Below are 23,985 nucleotides of genomic sequence, written 5' to 3'. Positions count from 1 at the left end.
TTTCCGACGGAAAAGGTTTGTCGTTGTCTTTGGATCGTTAAAACCTTTCAAGTATCTGAAAGTCTGTATCATATCACCTCTGCGCCTCCTTTCCTCCAGGGTGTACATATTTAGATTCTTCAATCTCTCCTCATAAGTCATTCGATGAAGACCTTCCACCTTTTTGGTCGCCCTTCTCTAGACTGCCTCCATCTTGTTTCTGTCTCTTTGGAGATACAGTCTCCAGAACTGAACACAGTTCTCCAGGTGAGGCCTTACCAAGGACCTGTACAAGGGGATAATCACTTCCCTTTTCTTACTCTATATTCCTCTCTCTATGCAGCCCAGCATTCCTCTGGCTTTAGCTATCGCCTTGTCACATTGTTTTGCCGACTTCAGATCATTAGACACCATCACCCCAAGGTCTCTCTCTTGCCCCGTGCACATCAGCCCTTCTCCCCCCATCGAATACAGTTCATTGGGATTTCCATACCCCATATGCATGCCTCCGCACTTCTTGGCATTGAATCTCAGCTGCCATATCTTTGACCACTCTTCCAGCCTTCTTAGATCCCGTCTCATTCTCTCCACTCCTTCCGGCATGTCCACTCTATTACAGATCTTAGTGTCATCCGCAAAAAGACCAACCTTATCTTCTATCCCGTCCGCTATGTCGCTCACAAAGATATTGAACAGGACCGATCCAAACACCGACCCCTGCGGCACTCCGCTCAACACCGCTCTCTCTTCAGAGTAAGTTCCATTTACCATCACACATTGTCTTCTGTCCGTCAAGCAGTTTGCAATCCAGGCCACCACCTTGATCCAATTCCTTGGTTACCCAGTCAAAAAAGTCAATCAGATTTGTCTGAAAGGATCTTTCCCTGGTGAATCCATACTGCCTCTGGTCCAGCAATTCTTCCGACTGTAGATAATTCACTATTCCTTCTTTTAACAGCGACTCGATTACTTTTCCCACCACTGAGGTGAGGCTAACTGGTCTGTAGTTTTCAGCCTCCTCTCTGTATCCACTCTTGTGAAGCAGGATCACCACTTCTCCAATCACTCGGCACCACTCCCGTTTCTAGGGATCTATTGAACAGGTCACACAGCGGACCCACCAGCACATCTCTGAGCTCCCTCAGTATCCTGGGATGAACCTCATCAGGCCCCATGGCTTTGTCCACTTTCAGTTTCCCCAGCTCTTCCCATACATTCTCTACTGTAAATGGAGTTTCATCTACTTCATTCCCCTCTATTTTCTTGTTAACTAGCGACAGTCCTTCTCCAGGGTCTTCTTTAGTGAACACAGAACTGAAGTATTCGTAATAATTCTGCCATTTCTTCATCTGTCTCCACCCATTGATCCTTTTCACCTTTCAATTTCAGTATACCACTTTGGACTTTTCTCCTTTCACTGATGTATCTGAAAAATGTTTTGTCACCTTGCTTTACCTCTTTGGCGATCCTTTCTTCCGCTTGAATTTTCGCATTCTTGATTGCTTTCTTTGTCTCCCTCAGTTCCACTAGATATTCTTCCTTGTGTTCTTCTCTTTGGGATTCTTTATATTTCTTGAACGCTATTCTTTTAGCTTTTATTTTGACATCCACCTCCTTTGAGAACCAGATAGATCTCATTTTTCTCTTGCTTTTCTTTACTTTTCTAACAGTTTTATAGTTCTTATAATTTTTATTTCTGTCATTTTTATGTTTCTCATTTTATTTGTATTATTTTAATTAGTCATTGCTTTTATTTAAATTATGTTTTTTGCAATGCTTTATATCTGACTTGTTTTATTATTTTTAGGAACAACGGTATTTGAGTGGGTATGAGATGAAAAGTTACCTAGGTCATTGAGAGCCTGATTCATTAAGGCTTTTATCCCATTTTGTATCTATGGGGAAAAGGCTTTGTGAATCAGACCCTTTGTACATTTTTACAAACTCGGCCAAGTAAAAGAAAAACAGAAATGTGATTATTTTTGTTTCAAGTGAAGTCAGAGAATTCTGGCTTCTAACATAACAGTTGGCACAAGATGACCAAATTTATAGACTGCTCTTTTGCTTGTAGCCTAGTATCCTTTGGAGGATTTAACAGATCTGTCAAAAGATCTATGTGGCAACAAAATCTTCGGAAATACTGGTGAAATACTCAGAGTAGTTAAATCACAAGCAGATTGTGATAAATTGCAGGAAGAACTTGTGAGACTGGAAAATTGGGCATCCAAATGGCAGATGAAATTTAATGTGGATAAGTGCAAGGTGATGCATATAGGGAAAAATAACCCATGCTATAATTACACAATGATGGGTTCCATATTAGGTGCTACAACCCAAGAAAGAGATATAGGCGTCATAGTGGATAACACATTGAAATCGTCGGTTCAGTGTGCTGCGGCAGTCAAAAAAGCAAACAGAATGTTGGGAATTATTAGAAAGGGAATGGTGAATAAAACGGAAAATGTCATAATGCCTCTGTATTGCTCCATGGTGAGACCGCACCTTGAATACTGTGTACAATTCTGGTCACCACATCTCAAAAAAGATATAATTGCAATGGAGAAGGTACAGAGTGGAGCCTTAAACTCTGATGTTGAATAACTTTGGCTCTGTTTTTATTATCCCAACCCCTGTATCTAGCTCCTCCAAGCTTAATGAATTTTCTTTCCTGTCTTCTCATAGTGTTCAAACTTTCTCAATGGAGAAGGTACAGAGAAGGGCAACCAAAATGATAAAGGGGATGGAACAGCTCCCCTATGATGAAAGGCTGAAGATGTTAGGGCTGCTCAGCTTGGAGAAGAGATGGCTGAGGGGGGATATGATAGAGCTCTTAAGATCATGAAAGGTCTTGAACGAGTAGATGTGAATCGGTTATTTACACTTTCGAATAATAGAAGGACTAGGGGGCATTCCATGAAGTTAGCAAGTAGCACATTTAAGACTAATCAGAGAAAGTTCTTTTTCACTCAACATACAATAAAGCTCTGGAATTTGTTGCCAGAGGATGTGGTTAGTGCAGTTAGTGTAGTTGGGTTCAAAAAAGGTTTGGATAAGTTCTTGGAGGAGAAGTCCATTAACGGCTATTAATCAAGTTTACTTAGGGAATAGCCACTGCTATTAATTGCATCAGTAGCATGGGATCTTCTTAGTGTTTTACCCAAACACTAAGAAGGTTCTTGTGGCCTGGGGCTGGGCTTGATGGACCCTTGATCTGACCCAGCATGGCAATTTCTTATGTTCTTATGTCCATAAGGTTATTAAGAAATTGGGGTTAGCAGTAAGAACATAAGAAAATGCCATACTGGGTCAGACCAAGGGTCCATCAAGCCCAGCATCCTGTTTCCAACAGTGGCCAATCCAGGCCATAAGAACTTGGCAAGTACCCAAAAACTAAGTCTATTCCATGTTACCATTGCTAATGGTAGTGGCTATTCTCTAAGTGAACTTAATAGCATGTAATGGACTTCTCCTCCAAGAACTTATCCAATCTTTTTTTAAACACAGCTATACTAACTGCACTAACCACATCCTCTGGCAACAAATTCCAGAGTTTAATTGTGCGTTGAGTAAAAAAGAACTTTCTCCGATTAGTTTTAAATGTGCCTCATGCTAACTTCATGGAGTGCCCCCTAGTCTTTCTACTATCCGAAAGAGTAAATAACCGATTCACATCTACCCGTTCTAGACCTCTCATAATTTTAAACATCTCTATCATATTCCCCCCTCAGCTGTCTCTTCTCCAAGCTGAAAAGTCCTAACCTCTTTAGTCTTTCCTCATAGGGGAGCTGTTCCATTTCCCCTTATCATTTTGGTTGCCCTTCTCTGTACCTTCTCCATCGCAATTATATCTTTTTTGAGATACGGCGACCAGAATTGTACATAGTATTCAAGCTGTGCAAGCTTCATTGGTTGCCTATTAAAAAATAGATAAATTTAAAATTTTGTCTTTGGTGTGCCAACTTAATCTATGGCAATGGACCATGTTACTTGAAAAAGTTGTCTTTATACCACAGCAGTCTTTACAGTCTGCGGGCTAGCAATTGCTCTGTGTTCCAGTGGTTTCTAGCACGCGATTACAGCATACTCGGCAACTGCCTTTCTCTATTGTGGCCATCTCCCTTTGGAATTTTCTTCCAGTGAGTTTGCGGCTACATTCAGATTATAAATGCTTTAGAGAAATGTTAAAGTCACATTTGTTCAGTGAGGCTTTTGATTAGATGGTGTTCCTGATTGATTATGCTTTTATTTGATTTTATATTATTTTATTGTCAATATTTTTTATTATATATGTTGAATTGCTTTTTATTATGTTGTCTTGTCAAATATACTTTTGGATCATCATCTGATAATAATCCAAGTCCAGTTTACTTCCCCTAAGCCTCGGGGCTTTTCTTGCAGGCTGAGTGTCTCACTTCTGGGGGATAAGGATTTCCCAGGCTTGATTAAGCAGGTGGTCTTGGAATTCAATGAATTTAATCCAGAGGAAGATTATGATCCAGGACTCAGGTGGGTGGCATTTAAGGCCTTCCTGCGTGGAAGGATAATAGCCTATGCAAGTCACCTTCAGAAGCTACGCAAGAAAAAGTTGGTTGCTCTTCTCAATGAGATTGCGCAGCTGGAGAGTCATAAACAAGATTGCTCCCCACACACATACAAATTGTTAGAATCTAAACAAAGGAGTTAAAATCCTTAGAGACAGGATTGGGCCTGCCTTAAAATACTCTAGAATAAAATTCTATGAACATGGGGATAAGCCTGGTAGACTGCTGGCCAGGTTGGTGAAGAAAAGGGTAGGCAAATTGAATATCCTTTCTCTTTGCAATGCGAGGGATAGGATTACCTCTGATTCAGGAGATACTGAGTGCTTGTTTCTACAATACTTCTCCAATCTATACACTGAACCTGAATCTCCTTTGGTGGAAGGAATTTCACAATTTTCAGAGAGTCTCAACATTCCTCGGTTGTCAGAAGACCAGGAGAATATGCTTGTGTTTATTTATTTTTTATTTTTTATTTTGAACTTTTCAATAATTACAAAGTAAAATGATAAGAATACATACCCTTCTCTAAATTCATACATTAATACAAGAAATATAGAGACATTACATAACAATAATTCCAAGCAGCGATTAAGGTTAACATAATTCCCAAGTAAAACACATTGTTAACTTCATCTTAATTCCATTTATAACCTTTTCTATAGGACTTTCTAAGAGTGAGAATCTACCGGTAGGTACTGTCTTAACTGCTCTGGATAATTAAAAAGATATCTGGTATTCTGGTATAAGATCAAGCAGCAACAAGGAAATCTCAAAATAAATTTCACCCCTCTCTCTACAACTTCTGGCCTCATTGAAATAAATTTTCTCCGCCTAAGCTGCGTTGAGTGGGCTATATCTGGAAAAATTCTGAGAGATTGTCCATAGAAATTTAACTTTTGATTTCTAAAATAGAGCCTTAATACTGCATCTCTTTCAGCTAAAAATACAAACTGGACAATTAATGTAGCCCTAGTAGAAACATTAACTTCGAAAGATTTCTCTAACAAATCAGTTAAATTTAATTCTGAACCAACTTGTTCCTCTGAGGTTTGCTTCCCTCCTTCCCCTTGCTTCTGAGGTAGATAATATACCCTTGAAAATACTGGGATAGCTGTTTCTGAAAATTTCAACACATTTACCAGATAACTTTTAAACAAATCATTAGGAGATACAAGCTGAATCTTAGGAAAATTTAAAATTCTAAGATTCAGATTTCTCATTTGATTTTCTAATAGTTCAATCTTATCTGAAAAAATATTTTCAGATTTGATCAGATTTGACTGAACTTTTCCAAATTCCTCAGTCTTATCTTCAACAGCTTTCACTGTTATTTCTAATTTTTCTACCTTCTGAGAAGTTTCCTTATTTTGATTTAATACTTCTTGAACCTTGAGGGTTAAATCATTAATAGACTTTGGCATTGAGAGGATCATAGTACCTATCTCTTCGAGAGAAAACTTTTTCATAGTTAAAAAAGGTGGCTCCCTAGGGACTGTGACCTGAATATTCTCTTGTCCCTATAGAGGCACTTCCTTCTTGGTAGGAAGAAATCCCTTCTCCTGGCTCCTTAGGACCCCCTTCTTCTGGGTCCTCTGAGGACACAGATATCCTATCTGTTCCTCTCTGAGAACCAGGAACTGGAGATATAGGACCATGTTCAGAGATAATTTCCTCGATCCTACCCGTTGGAGGCTCTGGTCTCTTAGGGGCACCGGGACTCAAGGATGTTTCAATTTGCCCGGAGCTCAGCTCCTGCTCCAAACTGACAGCTCCAGCGGGTTGGCCCGGTGTTACAGATGAAGTTCTTCCAAAGCATTCTTCAATCCATGGTTGACTCATAATTGAAACAGGTGTGGAAAAAGTCCCTTTAAGACGAGCTTTTCTTTTAGTATGTGGCATAATAGGAAAAAACTCAGTCTTAATCTAGCTAGTATTAGCCACGGGCTGGATTGCTCTCCAGAGACAAAAATGAATCTTTTGCAGCAATGTCTCTAAGGCCGCTAATATTAATAAGCAAAATAACTTACAATATTCCCGGGTTCTTCACCGTTCTTCACCGGGCTAAGCCAGGCAAAGCCACGCACCCCTTTGGCGTGCACGGCTTCGGTGTCGCGCCGCTGTCACAGCGATTTTAAAGTCCAGACTCCTCCCCCTTAGAAGCAGGAAAGGAGATTAGCAATTCAATTGGTCGGAGAGGCTTACCGGGACAACTTCAGGAAATTGTCAGCGGCAGCGTCCCAGCAATGCCGTGGCAATTTTAAAGTCCAGACTCCTCCCCCTTAGAAGCAGGAGAGGAGATTAGCAATTCAATTGGTCGGAGAGGCTTACCTGGGCAACCTCAGGAAATTGTCAGCGGCAGCGTCCCAGCAATGCCGCGGTGATTTTAAAGTCCAGACTCCTCCCTCTTAGAAGCAGGAGAGGAGATTAGCAATTCAATTGGTCGGAGAGGCTTACCGGGGCAACCTCAGGAAATTGTCAGCGGCCTTCCTATGTCTTTGATGGACATTCAGAATGCAATTAAGGCTCTGCCTTGGGGGAAGTATCCGGTGCCAGACGGCTTTCAAGTGGAGTTTTATAAGTATTTTTTTGGAGGTGGCTTCCTTTCTTCTTTCATTGTTTCAAAAAGCTGGGGAATAGGGCATGGCAATATATGACATGGCTGATGCTGCTGTTACTCTTATCCCTAAGAAAGGTAAAGATGCTTTGGATTTTGGCTCTTATTGGCCTATCTCCTTATTGAATTCGGATTTGAAGATTTTAGCGAAAGTGTTGCAGATGTGGCTGGAGGTGGTCTTGTCCGCTTTGGTCCATAAAGATCAGACAGGATTCGTTAGGGGTGGGGCTTCTACTTTCCCCATGATTTCCATTGCCTATTTGCCAAAAACTATAAGGGTCTTGTTGGGGACATTAAGAAAATACTGCAATCCTGGTGTGATATGCCTATATCTAGGGTGGGTATAGTTAACTTGCTCATGATGAATATCTTACCTTGTGTGTTGTATCGGTTTAACATATCCCTTGTGATGTGCCTAACAGAGTTTTCTCTGATCTGCTTGGTTTGATGTGCAAGTTTTTTTGGAATCACAAACCTGCCAAGATTAGGTTGAGTAAGGAGCAGGGAGGAATGGCCTTGCCTAACCTTTGAATTAATTATTGGACAACTAATTTGGAGTGTTTGGTTGCCTGGATGCATTTTGGGTGGCCCTATTGAGGGAACAGGCAGATGCTGCAGGTTTGGCTTTATTACCTTTTATGCTGCGTGACTCTCCCTTGTGTCACAAAGTTTGTAGAGGACATCCTATACTGGCACATACAATATGGGTCTGGCAACAAGTAACTTGTTTTCTTCACATAGATGGAGAGGAAATCTCTGCCATCTCTCCCTTATACTGTAAATCGCTCCTGTCTGGTTGCACCTTCTCTCCGGCTTTCAAAACCTGGAGGGACTGTGGATTAGTTTCATTGGTATACTTGAGGGGAGAGGGAGAGGGGGAGGGTGAGGGAATGGAATCATTCCCAACTGTGGTGGAAGATTTTGACATTGACTTAGGCTTGCAGGCTCAGTACCTGCAGTTATGTCAGGCTTTAACGAAGTGGATAGATTTGGGTAGTCCTCTTCGGTCCTTGAAAGGTATGGAGTCTTTTTTGAGTGACCCTGGTGCACAACATAAAGGTTTTGCACTTATTTATTGTGGTATTTTGCAAAGCAAATATGGCATTGCGACCCCTTCTAGTCTCATTGAGACTTGGAACACAGACCTTGACATGGCTCTAACTAGTAGAGATTGGAAAATTATTTGGACTTCTGCTCACCATATCTTTATCTGTGTAAAGAGAGTGGCCCTAATGTTAAGATTACTACACAGAACCTACTGGATGCCACTGTTTTATTTGAAAATATACTCTGACTCCAGTAATTTGTGTTGGAGGGGCTATGGAGAGGTTGGCACCTTCACATACATGTGGTGGTACTGTCAAAAAGTTGCTGGTTTTTCTGGTCTCAGGTCACTCAAAATGAGGCAGATATTTTGGGATATTCTGTCTTCATAGGACCTGGCCTGGGACTACTGGGCAGATGGACTGGTTTTTCATTTTGGGCAACTATTGTTAGCTGCTTGATTCACAATCGCAAAGTTTTGGAAAACCAATCCAAACCTGGACTACTGGCATGCTCTGCTCAAATGTTGTTGATACTGAACGTTTGTACTTTGACCAAAAAAATGCACATTTCAAATTTTGTCGAATATGGGGGTCCCTATGAGAAATATCATAAACAACAGCTGTTTATTACTTCATGATCATTATTGTAATACTCAGATGGTTGTGAGCATCTCTAAGTCTGTTAAATCCGATATTTTAGAGATCAAGATATCCTTTTATTTCATTTTATGCAAAAAATGTTTTAAATAAAAAGAGTTAAAAAAAAAAGTCCGGTTGCTGAGTAGCAATATTGGATGCAGCTTGTAATCCAAATGAGTGTTCTTTTTGTCACAGCTGTGCCCATTCTGTTTTGTTTGATTGATATAAACAGTTGGGATGATTTCCTGTAAAATTGTGTATGGTGCTTATAGTAAACCAGAGCTCTTTTGCAGTCCAATGTATGCAAAATCTTCTCACCTTCATGAGCCTGAGGCTTTGGGAATAAAGTAGGTAGTACTATTGACTGATTCAAATGGAATGCAGCGACTACCTTTGGTAGGAATTTTGGATGTGTACTGAGTACCACTTTATCATGAAACAATTGCATATAAGGAGGGAACTGAAACAGTGCTTGCGACTCATCAAGTGGATGGTACTGCTACTAGGAAGAGAATCTTCCAAGTTAAATTTTTCAAAGACAGAGATTCCAATGGTTCAAACAGCGCTTGCATTAGGTAAGTGAGGACAACATTTATGTCCCAGGGAACCGGTGCTTTCCATATTTGATCATATCTCTCCAACATTAAAAAACCTTCATTGGCTACCAATCTCACAAAGAATCAAGTACAAGACCTTAACTATTCTACATAGCGAAATTTACAAAGAAAAGAATTCCTCTCTAGATAATATGATCACAATTCACAAGTCTCCCCGTTCTTCACGATCTTCTGAAAAATTACAACTAATCATTCCCCCCTTGTCATCTGCGAAACAATCTACTACTAGAAATAGAGCCTTCTCGATAGCAGGACCCTTAGAATGGAACTCTATTCCAAACTACTTAAGTTCTATCAGAGATTCCAAATCGTTCAAAAAAGAACTAAAAACTTGGTTGTTTAGACAATCATTCACAGACTACTTCGAATAACATTAATCCTCATCTTGATCCCTAATACTTCTGTATTAAATTTCTTTGAACTTAAGATGTACATTGTATACTGCTAACTTGTACTCTACCTCTGATGAGTTGTTATATTCATATTTTTCTGTTCTTACGTTATGAGTTAAAAAAACAACTGTGTTTCTTGTATGAATTGTTACAATGTAAACCGGAGTGAAGGCAATCTGCTATTCTTCGGTATATAAAAGAATTTAAATAAATAAATAAATAAATAAATATTGATGGGTGTAAGTGTAATAGTCCTTTCATGAATCTTGAGACTGGTAGATGCAGGGAAATAGGCATACCATTTTCTGAAGAATAATAAGCTGCGATAGCACTGAGATATACTCACACTGAAGCAAAAGGAAAGCCCTGATTATGAAAGGTAATGAAGATAGGACAACAGATGTCTTGGTTCACAGGTGAAGAGGTCAAAGTGGTGAGAGACACACAAGTTTGAGTATCACTTCCATTTAAAGTAATAACTGTGCCTTGTTGACAGCTTTCTCACTGACAGAAATATGTCCTGAATTGGTTCTGAAAAAGACCACTGTTTTAAGACCATGTGCTCAACATCTATGCTGTTAAATTGAGGGTTGGTAGTGTTAGGTGTAGAAGAAATCTGTTTTCCTGGGAAAGAAGGCAAGGGTCGTCTCCCAGATGAATTAGTGGTCTTGTGGAAAATTGAATGAGATAAGCATACCATGCTTGTCTTGGCCATCCTAGCATTATTAGAATCATGGTGGCCTGTTTGTGCATGAATTTCTGTATGGTTCTCGCTATGAGTGGTATCGGTGGAAAAGCATACACAAGACCTGTATCCCAGGGGATTAGAAATACATCTGGAGCCTCAGGTGGAGGACTGGGTCAAATGGAGCAGAACTGATTTAGTTTTCAGTTCTATTTGGGTGATAAGAGGTTGGTCCAAGGGCAACCCCATTACTTGAATATGGCTTGATTCAAGGACCATTCATGTGGCAGATATTCTGCTTAGTCTGTCTGCCATAATGTTCTGTATGCCTGGTAAGTAAGAGGTTTGAAGAGTTGCCTTATTCTTGATTACCCAGTGCCATATGCATAGTGCTTCTCAGCAGAGGCTTCATGATCCAGTCCCACCCTGTTTGTTCACGTAGAACATTGCTATTTGGTTGTCTGTTTGAATCAGTATATTTTTCCCTCTGAGGATATGACTGAATGCTTGTAGAGCATTGCACATTACTCTGAGTTCCAGCAAGTTTATCTGTAAATGTCATTCCAAAGCTGATCAAATCCCTTGGGTTTTGAATTGTCTGGTGTGGGCTCCCCAACTCACAGTAGAGGCATCTATGGTGAGTACGACTTGATATATTGGTGGTTGAAGGGGACCACCTTTTTGTAAGTTGGAGGTTTGTAACCACCAATGTATCTCTTCTTTCATTTCTGAAGTAAGACATACCTTCATATGAAGGGGTTGCATGAATTGATTCAGTGAGTTCTCAATCCACATTGAATTCGATACATGTGTAAGCATGTTATTGGTACTGCATAAATAGATGGTACTATGTGGCCTAAGAGCATGAAAACCTGATGTGCTGTTGTAGTTGTCAATTTTATCAATGTGTTGGCCACTTTGTAAAGGTTTGTTACCCTTTCTGAGGGCAGGAATGCTCATACTTACATTGTGTCTATAATGGCTCTGATGAATTGGATCTGTTGGTTTGGTTCCAGGAATGATTTCTGAAAATTGATCATGAATCCAAGGGATTGGATTTGAGGACTGGAAGTGTGCCTGAGGCATGTCTCTGAGGCTTTGCTGGTTATTATTGTGATTTTTGCTGGTGACATTTTCTCAGACTTCCCTTGGTTGGAGCCGACTTAAGAATGTTGATGATGTATCTGTAGAGGAAGCAAACAATAAAGGTGATAATGTCTATATGATCTCCTAGGGTAATAAGGCTGCTTGTAAGCCATGAATGACTTTTTCATAGATGGCATCTGCCATTGTTGATAGTGCTTGTACTGCCACATTCTGCTCCTTGATTTAAGCTACAGATTCTTTTAGCTTTTCCCTGAATAAGTTGTTGCTTATGCAGGGTAGATAAGCTAGTTTTTCATGTATGTCCTTTCTAATGGTGCTTGTCCGCAGCCAGGCCTGGTTTATGTTCCTCTGGATGCAGCTGACATTCATGCTGTGGTATCAAATGATTTGTATACCGTTTGGAGAAAGTGTCGAATAGCTTCTAATTTGTAGAGCAGAGGTGGTGAGAATACCTTGCCTGTTTCTTCTCTAATGAACTGTTTTAATTTTCCAACACAGATTCTCGCAGTGAGCATTCTGAGCTGGAAAACTTTTTCCCCAAAGTCATCTAGGATATGGTGATCTTTTCCTGGAGGAATGTTGGAATGAATTCTTGTCTTCTTAACCTTTTTCATGGCACTTTCTACAACAACTGAATTGTGTAGTAGTTATACTATTCCATTTCCCAGTGATTTTTTAGGTTCAATTTCCAGGCAACTGTAGAACCTGAGTATGGAGTTTCCATATCTTCATGAGCATGGTGTCTAAGAGTGTGTGTGTTCATACGGCTGAGGCTCTGCTGCAAAGTCAAAGATTTTTAATAGTCCCATGACTTCTTCTCTTGGATCTGGGTCTTTGTGTACAGCAGTATTAAGTGCTGTTCTCATCTCCACAAATTTAGAAATGTTAAGTCTTCTAGTGGAGATGCATGATCTGGTGGCCCTGGAGGCGGGTCAGAAGGGATGCCCATGGAGCTGCCAGTGGACTCCCCTGGGGATATGATGAATTGACCAAGAGGACTGTGTAGAACTTGGTGGACTGGTATCTACTGAGGGCACTGCAGTCGAGGAAGCCACTCACTAGATGTACATCTCCTCTGTCCAGAAGATGACGATGTTGGTAATGGTGGTGGCACCAAGCATTACTTGTTCAGATGATGGCAGAAGGATGGAATAGGCCAGAGGGAATATGGGTTGTTCAGGTTCCAGTATAAATGAGGCAAAAACCCCTCATACTATGTCTCTGATTTGTTCCACGGCTTATTGGGATCTCTTTGCTGGAGTCAACAGTGGAGCATCCTCTTCTGATATGAGAATGGATTCCCATTCTGTTACTGATATGGGATTGAAAGCCAAAGGAAGGATGGAGTATATAGGATCCAACGACTGAAGGTGGAATCTTTGTGACAGCAGAAAGGGAATTGGAAAAGCTTTCATGATGGGATGTATAGTCTGGCTTCTGCATGAGAAGCACTATATGATGCATACAACTGAGTCATAAGTGCTGATTTTAAGTTCTCCTGTACATAATGTTCACCCAGTTGAGTTGGCAGGACTGGAAGGTGCTGATGTCCCTCCTTGGATCTTTTCGAAGTTGTAGAATGGTGAGAGGTTTGGACCATTGTTGAACTGATTTCAAGTGTTTCTAAATATAGATGCATTGGTGGAATAGATTCTACCAATTGCATCAATGGTTGAATTGATGTTACTCTTCTGCATTGAAGCAGTTTTTGTTTGCACTTCTCTTGAAGTAATATGTTTCCTTGATGAATTCTATTTCTGTTGCATCAATGCATTGTGCTTTTTTTGTTTTGATGCTTCATGTGTTGAGAGCGATGATGCTGTTTTTGTTGGGTGTGTTGAGGCATCATGTGTCGAGTGCCTTGATGTACTTTGCGTTAAGTGCTTTGACTCATGGTGTGTTAAATGAGCTGAAACCCCTTGCGTCGAATGCGTCAATGGAATTTGCTTCCAGTGTTCTGGTGCATTGTACTTCGACTGTTCCGATGCAATATGCATTGGATGGTTTGATGCAATCTCTTTGGTTGATGTATCATCTCATTTTTGGTACTTCAATGTGCCATGTGTCGAGTGTCTTTGAATTCCGGTGCATCCGAGTGTGCAGCCATTTTTCCTCGATGCTGCATTGATGTTCTTTTCTTTTTTGATGGCTCTGGGACAGATTGCACCACATGTGTCCAGGAGTGTCGGTGCTTTGCCTTACCAGGCACTTTGACCGACTCTGTGGAATTTGGCTGCCTTGGACTTGATGCATCCTGGGCCATCCAAACTGGATCTTTCTGGTGGAAAGAAGTTGCCTTGGAGAGGATCTGCTTTGGCTACTCTTTGATGATGGGAAGGCATGGTGACTTCTGGAACTGATCTGCTTTTACTTCTGACCCTTAAGTTGGCTAATTCAGCCCTGCTTATCGATGGAAAAAATACTTTCTCCAATTTGTTTTAAATTTGCTACCAGTCAATTTAATAAAGTCTCCTTACTCCTAATACCATTTGAAATGGTAAACAACTATTTCCTATATAATGTACCATGCCACTCATGATTATATAAACCTCTATCATATCTTCCTCAATCAGCTTTTCCAAACTGAAGAGCCCTAATCTGTTTAGCATTTCTTTGCAGGGGAGACATTCCATTTCCTTTATCATTTCTGTTGTCCTCTGTATTTTTTCTAATTATACATATATTTTGATATGGAGTGATCAGAACTGCATACAATTCTCAAGATGCAGTCACACCATTGATCTATATTAGTGTTTCCCAACCACTATGCCATGGCACACCGGTGAGCCATCAGACCTGATCAGGTGTGCTACAGAAAAGTCACCACTGCCTGATGCTCAGATCCAGATCAAATCCTGGGCTCTATTCTCATCTCACAATAACAAGAGACACCAGCAGTGGAAGACATCTGGCAGCTATATGATGCAACCAATGTTGTTAATTGCCAGCTGCCTGCACAGCACAGTGTTTTACTATCTCCTGAATATAGAGGGAGGAATCTTGGAGTGAAGAGGTCTGTTCATAACAAGGAACTGGGGGGATGGGATAGAAAGAAAGAAGGAGTCCATGACTGGTAAGGAGCTGAGATTAGGGAAGGAGCAGAAGTCCTCAGGCAGTGAAAAGCAGAACGAGCAGGAACATTTGCCGAATGAGGAACTGGGGCAGGTGGGAGATGTGCCCATGCTAAAAGACAGCTGGGAGAGGAAAGGATGAAGTAGAGAGGTACAGAAAGAAAAAAGGGAGCCCCAAAGCAAGACTCTTTTATGCATAACAACAGGACCAAATTGTGGCAGGAACCCACAAAATTATTACTGAAAAACCTGCTGAAGTTCTGGATAACCCAGAAATGCAACATGGATTTAGTCTTCTAGTGCCAGAGGAGCTATGGAAATGGTGAGAGAAATTCACAGGTAACAACCTGAAAAACAAAAACAGCAGCAGTAATCTGCATGCTGGGTGCGTGCATATCTGTCTCTTTATCAGCTCAATTTTATAACAGCTCTCATAGGGTTAAAGTCTGTGAGTAGAAAGTATGAGCAGACTTTTGACCTGAAATTTCAAAGCAAACTTACTTTGAAAATTAGGGCTAAGCTCAGGATCCCTGCCAGACTTATCATATACATTTACACCTCCTCCAGACCAGCTGTACATTTGTGCTCCTATATTTATGCCAGTAAATGATTACTCTGCCCCAACTCCACCCCCAGAACACCTTTCTTGTGCGTGTAAAAATGTGTGTCAGTTTTGTGTGTACTTTTATGTAAACAAAAGTTTGAAAAGTCCATTTACATGCATTAAACTGGTTTTATACTTGTAAATGTTTAGAAAATCAAGCCTTATATATATATATATATATATATATATATATAAACCACAAAAACATACTATCACTTTGCAATTGGCTCAACTGAATTCATTCACCATTAACTACTGAAAATGTAATAAGAGGACATCGTATATGATGCCTGCACCATTTTTTTTAGTGCTGATACCTTTTCTAATCATGTCTCCTCTTGCTGAATGCTGTTGATTACTCTTTTTATAAATTTTAATCTATTTTGCAAGTAAAATCTTTTTTAAAATTCTTAAACAGTTTCTTTATTAATATATCTTCACTTTATTTGCTTGCTCATAAAGCAGCATAAGGAAACCAGATGCTAGATCTTGCTATTTTGAACTAAAATATCCTCTTCTCCATATTTGTAAATACACAGTGATCTGTGATATCTTAGAGTTGCACTTTTTCGATTAATATAAAGAACTCTGTGATGCTGGCCATTTTTCAATGAATTTCTTCCTCATTAAGAAATCCATCTAAACGCAACCAATGTCAGGAAGTTCTTTACATTAATCCAGAAAGTGCAGCTCTCAGATATATTTGATCTTGTGGATTTAAGGAATTTCTCACTTTGGAGACTATATATGTAACCACATTTGCTTAAAGCTGGTGGCATAGGGGAGTTGCAAGAGCCCTCTGTCATGACACAGGTAGGCCAGTTAATTTCAAAAATCAATGCTTCATTGTGATGGGTCCATGAGGGTCTCTGTCCCTCTCTTTTGTTTTCTCTTTTAGAGAAACTGGTGGGGTTTTCAGTGCTTCCCAAGCTTCTTCTTTGGCATCATGAGTCTTTTCCATGTCTGCACTACCTTTCAGCAGAGGTTAGTGTGCCGCACATCCTTACCAGTTATTTATGTAGGTATGCCTTGGGTTTGAAAAGGTTGGGAAACACTGCACTAGTCTGTAAATATGGGGATACCACTAATCCAAATAATAATAATAATAAATAAGTAAATAATAAATAAATAAATAATAAATAAATAAATAAATAATTATGTTTTGTGTTAATAATATTAGTACATTTTTTCGCAATATCCCCCAAAAAAGAATCCTACAGATCCTAATTAACAGCAAAAATCTGCACAGAAGTCAGCCTGGGCTCCTCCCCAAGCATCAAATATCGATCATACTGCATCGTTATCTTACAGACACTGAATAACAAACAGCATACATCCAACTCACCTTGACTCAGATAACCGGAATTTGTCCTGAACAATGCCCCCTTATTCTCAACCCCTCCATAATCTAGCTCTGATTTCAAGTTGTGTGTCTGTCTTTGAAGTACACCCTTAGCTTTAGAATGTTTACCCTGTTCACCTGTGTGCTTGCCTATCTTTGTAATTCATCTTATGTTTGTTGAATGTCAACCCTGTACACAATTGTGAACTAGTGATTCTCACATGGAATGACGGCATCTAAAACACTCAAATAAATAAAAATAGCCCTTCGAGAAGAATATTTATATTATTTTTATTGAGTTTTAAAACATTTTTTATGCTATCTGGCACCCCAGTGTCAATCTTAAACTACTGCAAATTGGAATTGGGGGTGGGCGGGTGGTAGGGAAGCTTTGATCTAATTAAATCTATGTATTCTTCCATTAGTTGTAAGGTAAAAATAAACAACATGCAGAAAGCTTTAGGCAGGCATGAGGCATAAAACAGGGATTAGTCTGAACACCACCCTCTAACATCTACATTTATGATGTCCCCAGTTCTACTGAAATCATGTTTTATGCACAGAAAATGTGATTTGTGCAGAAATGGAGAAATTACTTACCTGATAATTTCGTTTTCCTTAGTGTAGACAGATGGACTCAGGACCAATGGGTATAGTGTACTCCTGATAGCAGTTGGAGACGGATCAGATTTCATTCTGATGTCAGCCCTAGTACATACACCTCTGCAGGAAGTGCAGCTCTTCAGTATTCTCATTGAAAAGCATTGTGGATATATGTATAACTGAATAGTTTGAATAACTTGATTAACTTTATAACTTGGATAACTTGATTAACTTTTATAACTTGGTTAACTTGATTAATTTGAACTGGTTGAATTGGCTATAGCTGGAGACCGCCAGTGCCCTCAACCGAGAAAAGTCGACACCCAATAGGATGGGTGTCCTAGATGAAGGAAAGCATGGCTTACCCGTGAATCACTAGCTCCTGGGGATGTCCCCCGAGAATTCCACGAGTAATGGCAGCCGTGGGTGGGATGCTGAGTCCATCTGTCTACACTAAGGAAAACGAAATTATCAGGTAAGTAATTTCTCCATTTTCTAGCGTGTAGCAGATGGACTCAGGACCAATGGGATGTATAAAAGCTACTCCCGAACTGGGTGGGAGGCTGCCCATGACCCACTTAGTACTGCCCTTGCAAATGCTGTGTCCTCCCGAGCCTGAACATCCAGGCGGTAAAACCTGGAGGTGTGGATGGAGGACCATGTCGCTGCCTGCAGATCTCGGCGGGTGACAGCATCTTGGTTTCCGCCCAGGACACTGCTTGGGCTCTAGTAGAATGGGCCTTGACTTGTAAAGGCGGTGGCTTGCCTGCTTCTACATAGGCCGCTTCCCCTTGCTTCTTCCCGCTGTGAAGGACGAATAGATGGTCCGTCTTTCGTACGGATTCCGACCTTTCCAGGTATCGGACTAGGAGTCTGCTGACGTTGAGATGGCGTAGACTTCGAGCCTCTTCCAAATTCTTATGCTCATCTGGCGATGGTAGCGAGATGGTTTGGTTGAGATGGAAGTGAGACACCACACTGGGGAGGAACGACGGAACTGTGCGTAACTGGATGGTTCCCGGGGTGAGTCTGAGGAATGGCTCTCGGCAGGACAGTGCTTGTAGCTCGGATATACGATGGGCTGAACAGACTGCCAGCAGGAAGGCTGTCTTCAATGTTAATAGTCGGAGAGACAGGCCACGGAGAGGTCTGAAGGAGGTTCCTGCTAGGAAATCTAGGACTAGGTTGAGGTTCCAAAGAGGCACCGGTCACTTTAGGGGTGGGCGGATCTGCTTGACTCCTTTTAGAAAGCGGGAGACATCCGGGTGAGAGGCTATGCTGCCGCTCTCACTCTTGGTTCCGTAGCATGACAATGCGGCCACCTGTACCTTGATGGAGTTGAGAGACAATCCCTTCTGTAAGCCATTCTGCAGGAATTCCAAAATCACAGGAATTTTGACTGAGCAAGGTATGATGTCGTGGTCCTCGCACCAGGCTTCGAATACTCTCCAAATCCTTATGTATGTTAGGGATGTGGAGAACTTGCGTGCTCAGAGTAGGATGTCAATTACTGCCCCCGAGTATCTGCTCCTCCTTTGGCGAGTCCTCTTAATGGCCAGATCGTAAGAGAGAATCGAGCTGGATTCTCGTGGAGGATCGGTCCCTGTTGGAGCAGGTCTCTGTGTGGAGGTAGAGGCAGGGGGTTCCCTGTCAGTAGTCTTCGCATGTCTGCGTACCACGGTCTTCTTGGCCGGTCCGGGGCCACTAGAAGTACTGGTCCCCTGTGGTGTTCTATCTTGTGGATGATTGCGCCCAATAGGGGCCACGGTGGGAAGGCATATAACAGAGTCTCCTGTGGCCAGGACTGTACCAGGGTATAGATTCCCTGGGACTGGTGTTCCCGTCTGCGGCTGAAGAAACTGGGTACTTGGGCGTTAGACCGGTTTGCCAGGAGATCTATGGTTGGTGTTCCCCAACTGTTTACTATCAATTGGAATGCTGTGGTCAATAACCGCCATTCTCCTGGATCTAGACTTTCTCTGCTGAGGTAGTCCGCAGCAACGTTGTCTTTTCCGGAATGTGGACGGCCGAAATCTCTTGAAGATTCACTTCCGCCTATTACATTAGGAGGTCTGTTTCCAGAGAGACCTGTTGGCTTCTGGTTCCTCCCTGACGGTTGATGTAGGCCACTAGTGTGGCATTGTTCGACATTACTCTGACCGCTTTGTCTTGGAGTCTGTGAATGAACCTTAGGCAGGCTAGTCTGACTGCCCGGGCTTCTAGGCGATTGATGTTCCATCCCGACTCTTCTTTGTTCCATTGCCCTTGGGCGGTTAGCTCCTGGCAGTGTGCTCCTCATCCTCGTAGGCTGGCATCCGTGGTGAGTAGGATCCAGGTTGGTGAGGATAGTCTCGTTCCCTGGCTCAGATGGGCTTCTTGTAGCCACCATCGTAGTTGGGCCCGAACTCTGTCTGGGAGCTGAAGACGTACAGTGTAGTTCTGGAACAGTGGATTCCATCGTGATAGTAGTGAGCGTTGTAGGGGTCTCATGTGAGCTCGTGCCCATGGCACTACTTCCAGTGTGGATGCCATGAGGCTGAGAACTTGTAGGTAAACCAATGCTGTGGGGTGAAGTTCGCTCAACAGGGTTCGTAACTGGGTCATCAGTTTTGATCTCCTTGTCGGTGTCAGGATGACCTTGTCTTGTTTGGTGTCGAACCGGACTCCCAAGTATTCTAGAGATTGGGAGGGCTGCAGGCAACTCTTGTTTGTGTTGACCATCCACCCGAGGCTCTCCAGTAGAGTTTTGACTCTGTTGGTTGCCTGCTGGCTTTCCTCTGGGGATTTCGCTCTGATCAGCCAATCGTCTAGATAAGGGTGCACGCGGATTCCTTCCTTCCTCGGTGTTGCTGCCACCACCACTATGATCTTGGTGAACGACCGGGGTGCAGTAGCTAACCCAAAAGGTAGTGCCCGGAACTGGTAGTGACGGTCCAGGATCGAGAAGCGTAGAGATTTCCCAGTTTCGTTCCGGGCGGTCTCTGGCTGCGGTGGGAGAGGGAAATACCTTCACCACCACGCTCGAGGTTGCACCCGCTGCCTCTCAGTCTCACCCGATGTCGGGGGCTAGGTCCCCGCCGAGGGTCGGCCGCCGGACCAAGGCTTTCCTCCGAGGGATTGCGGAAATCACCTCGGGAAATCTCAACTGGGGGAGGGACCCAATGGGTGTCACCGCAGGAGAGCGGGGCTCGTCTGTAGAGGTAAGATTTCTTCTTAATTTGGTTTTCTTTGGTAAAATTACTCTAACGCTGTGCTAGCATGCATAGAGTCCCTAACTGCTATGGAGACGGAAAATACTGAAGAGCTGCACTTCCTGCAAGGGTATATGTACTAGGGCTGACGTCAAATTGAAATCTGATCCATCTCCAACTGCTATCAGGAGTACACTATACCCATTGGCCCTGAGTCCATCTGCTACATGCTAGGAAAACATGTATTATATGCAGAAATTAAGTTTTATGCATGCTAGGCGTATTTCTGTGTGATATTTTCAGATTAGCACACTTGTTAATATCCTGATGCATCAGCAAACCATTAATGCTTATTTTTAGTGCATGATGAAAATAAAAATGTGCGCTGAAGTTCAGCACAGATTTTTTTACATATTGTTTACTTTGAGCTCTCAGAGATCAAATACCTTTTGTATGCCTCTTTATCACCACCCTAGAAAGTCTGCAAGCGAACCTAAAGCTGTTAGAGACCTATTGTGAATCATGGACTGTTACGATGCTGCGTAGTCGGTGGACCCTTGGGCCGAGACAAGGTCAGTCTGTAGGAGGGCTTCCCACAGTTCCTCGTTGTCGGGAGGCAGACACTGGAGATGGAGACCCAACCGGACCTTCACCTGTACCAGCCCTCGTTCCCCGCAGGTTGAGACCTTGGGTGCCGGAGCCTGCAGGACTTAGGAGCGGGTCTCCGGACAAAGGCGGTTCTGAAGAGGTCGAGGCCGGCGGCAGGCAGGAGAATCCAAAGACGGGCCAGAGGTCAGGGCGGGCAGCAGGCAAGGCAGAGTCCAGGAATGAGCAGAGTCAAAACCAGAGAAGCAAGCCAAAGGTATGAGGAAACAGGAACACATGAAGATGGAGCAGGAAGACTCGGAGGCAGGAGCTAGAACACATGGACGCAGGAGCTGGAACACTCAGCGGCTGGAACTGGAACACACGGAGGCAGGAGCTGGAACACATGGAAGCAGGAACACAGAGGCAAGGGTTGCTGAGGCACGAGTTGGGCAGCAGGAGCTGCCTTAAGTAGTGCTGGTGGTTGAGAATTGCATCCGGGATCGCTGGAGGCCTTTCCTGCCGTGGCCCTTTGAAATTGGGGGCGGAGCCGCGCACGCGCGCCTAGCAAGAACTGGGGCCAGTGGCGGCATTGTTGGCTCCCTGCCGCATTTGGAGAGGGTGGTGGCGGCCTGGGGAGCCGCGAAGAAGGCCTGGACTGCTTCAGGGGGTAAGTGTAGCTGGTCGCGAGGTTCCATGGCCGGCTGCCGTAACAGTAGCCCCTCCTCTAAGCCCCCTTCCCGGGGGCTTGGGTTTTCCTGGGTGAGTGATGTGGAATTCCTTGAGAAGCCTCTTGTCCAAGATATTGGATATGGGTTCCCAAGAATTCTCTTCCGGGCCATACCCTTCCCATGCTATTAGGTACTCCCACCTCTTGTTTCGGGGATGAACATCCAATATCTCTTTCACTTGGTATGTCTTATCCTCTTCAGAAGAGATCCTTTGTGGATCTGTAGGCTCCAATTAGGCCAGGACAGGATTACCATTATGAATTTTCAGTGACGGAGGAAATTGATAGGTAACAGGGGACATATGCTGCAGAATGGAGAAGGGACCAATGTAGCGGGGTGCCAGCCTCATAGAGGGTACCCGAAGTCATAAATTGCGGGTGCTCAGCCATACCTTATCCCCGTTCCTGGGAAGCGGTCAGCAGGAGAAGGTACAGAGAAGTGCTATCAAAATGATACGGGGAATGGAACAGCTCCCCTATGGGGAAAGACTAAAGAAAGAGGTTAGGACATTTCAGCTTGGAGAAGAGATGGCTGAGGGGGGATATGATAGAGGTGTTTAAAATCATGAAAGGTCCAGAACGGGTAGATGTGAATCGGTTTTTTACTCTTTCGGATAATAGAAAGACTAGGGGGCACTCCATGAAGTTAGCATGTGGCACATTTAAAACTAATCGGAGAAAGTTCTTTTTCACTCAATGCACAATTAAACTCTGGAATTTGTTGCCAGAAGATGTGGTTAGTGCAGTTAGTACAGCTGTGTTTAAAAAAGGATTGGATAAGTTCTTGGAGAAGAAGTCCATTATCTGCTATTAAGTTGACTTACATAACAACCACTGCTATTACTAGCAACAGTAACATGGGATAGACTTAGTTTTTGGGTACTTGCCAGGTTCTTATGGCCTGGATTGGCCACTGTTGGAAACAGGATGCTGGGCTTGATGGACCCTTGGTCTGACCCAGTATGGCATGTTCTTATGATCTTGAATTGTGGCTCAGGATGCCAATGCTTATCGGTAAAGTCTTTCTCTTTCTGGGCAGCCCTGCGGATCATAGTCTCAATTTGGGACCATAATACTTGGAGCTCACGCGCTGTTAGCTGAGCAGCTGGGGAAGGAACAAACAGAGGTATCGGGAGCGCTTGTTTCCCGTAAACACTGAGGAAGGGTGAGGATCCCGTAGTGGCACTGGAGTGAGAGTTATGCGAGAACTCTGCCCATGGGAGGAGGTCGGCCCAATCATCTTGTCGCTCATTTACAAAAGTCTGCAAAAAGGTTTTCAAGGTACAGTTAGTCCGCTCTCCTTGGCCACTGGCCTGAGGATGGTAAGCCATGGTGAAATCTAACTTGATGCCGAACTTGCGAAAGAGGGACCGGCAGTACTTAGCCGTGAGCTGGGCTCCACTTTCCGAGACAATGTGATGAGGCAGTCCATGGAGGCAGAAGACATGGGTGGTGAACAATCTAGCCAATTCTGCAGTGGACAGGAGCATTGGGAGTGTGACGAAGTGAGCCATCTTGTAAAAGCCGTCGGTGACGACTCAGATCACTTGGTTGCTGCTAGAAAGGGGAAGATCTACTACAAAATCGGTAGCGATGTGAGTCCAGGGTTCCTTGGGGGCAGGCAGCAGCTGTAACAGCCCCCAAGGTTGTCCCACCAAAGGCTTTTGTCGAGCGCAGGTGGGACATGAGTTCACATAGACCTTCACGTCCTTATCCATCAATGGCCACCAATAGTATAGCTTGAGCAGAGAAAGGGTCCGTGCCCAGTCTGGGTGACCGGCTACCTTGAAGTCATGGGCCCACTCCAATACTCGTTCCTGGGAAGCGGTCAGCAGGATAAGAACCGGGTCAATGATGTAGCCAGGCAGGTCTGGGTTGTTCTCGGGCTCCGAAACGCGAGAGAGCACGTCCGCCCTGATATTCTTGGCGGCTGGTCTGTACTTCACCATGAAGTCGAAGCAATTAAAAAACAGGGACCAGCAAGTCTGGTGGGGATTTAGAAGTTTGGCATGGCAAAGGTGCTCCAAGTTTTTATGATCAGTGTAGACAGTGATGGTGTGTTGCGCCCCCTCCAGTCACTGTCGCTATTCTTCGAAGGCCAATTTTATGGCCAGGAGTTCCTTATCCCTGATGCCATAACCTCTTTCTGCTGTAGAAAATTTGCGGGAAAAGTAGGAACAGGGGTGAAAGATGCCATTAGCGATGAGCTGGCCCAAGACTTCCTCAACCACGATGGAGG

At 43.1% G+C, this 23,985-nt stretch overlaps 1 protein-coding gene across 1 annotated transcript in view; it reads right to left on the bottom strand.

Annotated features, from left to right (window-relative positions):
• CCKAR (cholecystokinin A receptor) overlaps positions 1-23,695 on the bottom strand; it is a 169,413-nt gene extending 145,718 nt beyond the window's left edge. Inside the window, exon 1 of the mRNA XM_029605615.1 lies at positions 23,531-23,695. Coding sequence (XP_029461475.1) covers positions 23,531-23,695 — 165 coding nt within the window. The remainder of the gene's footprint in view (positions 1-23,530) is intronic.
• Positions 23,696-23,985: the final 290 nt, after the last annotated feature.

Source organism: Rhinatrema bivittatum, chromosome 1 (assembly GCF_901001135.1).
Source record: "Rhinatrema bivittatum chromosome 1, aRhiBiv1.1, whole genome shotgun sequence".
NCBI classification, from domain to species: domain Eukaryota; kingdom Metazoa; phylum Chordata; class Amphibia; order Gymnophiona; family Rhinatrematidae; genus Rhinatrema; species Rhinatrema bivittatum.
Note: the sequence above shows the minus strand (reverse complement) of the source record. Positions and strands in the feature narration are given on the sequence as shown.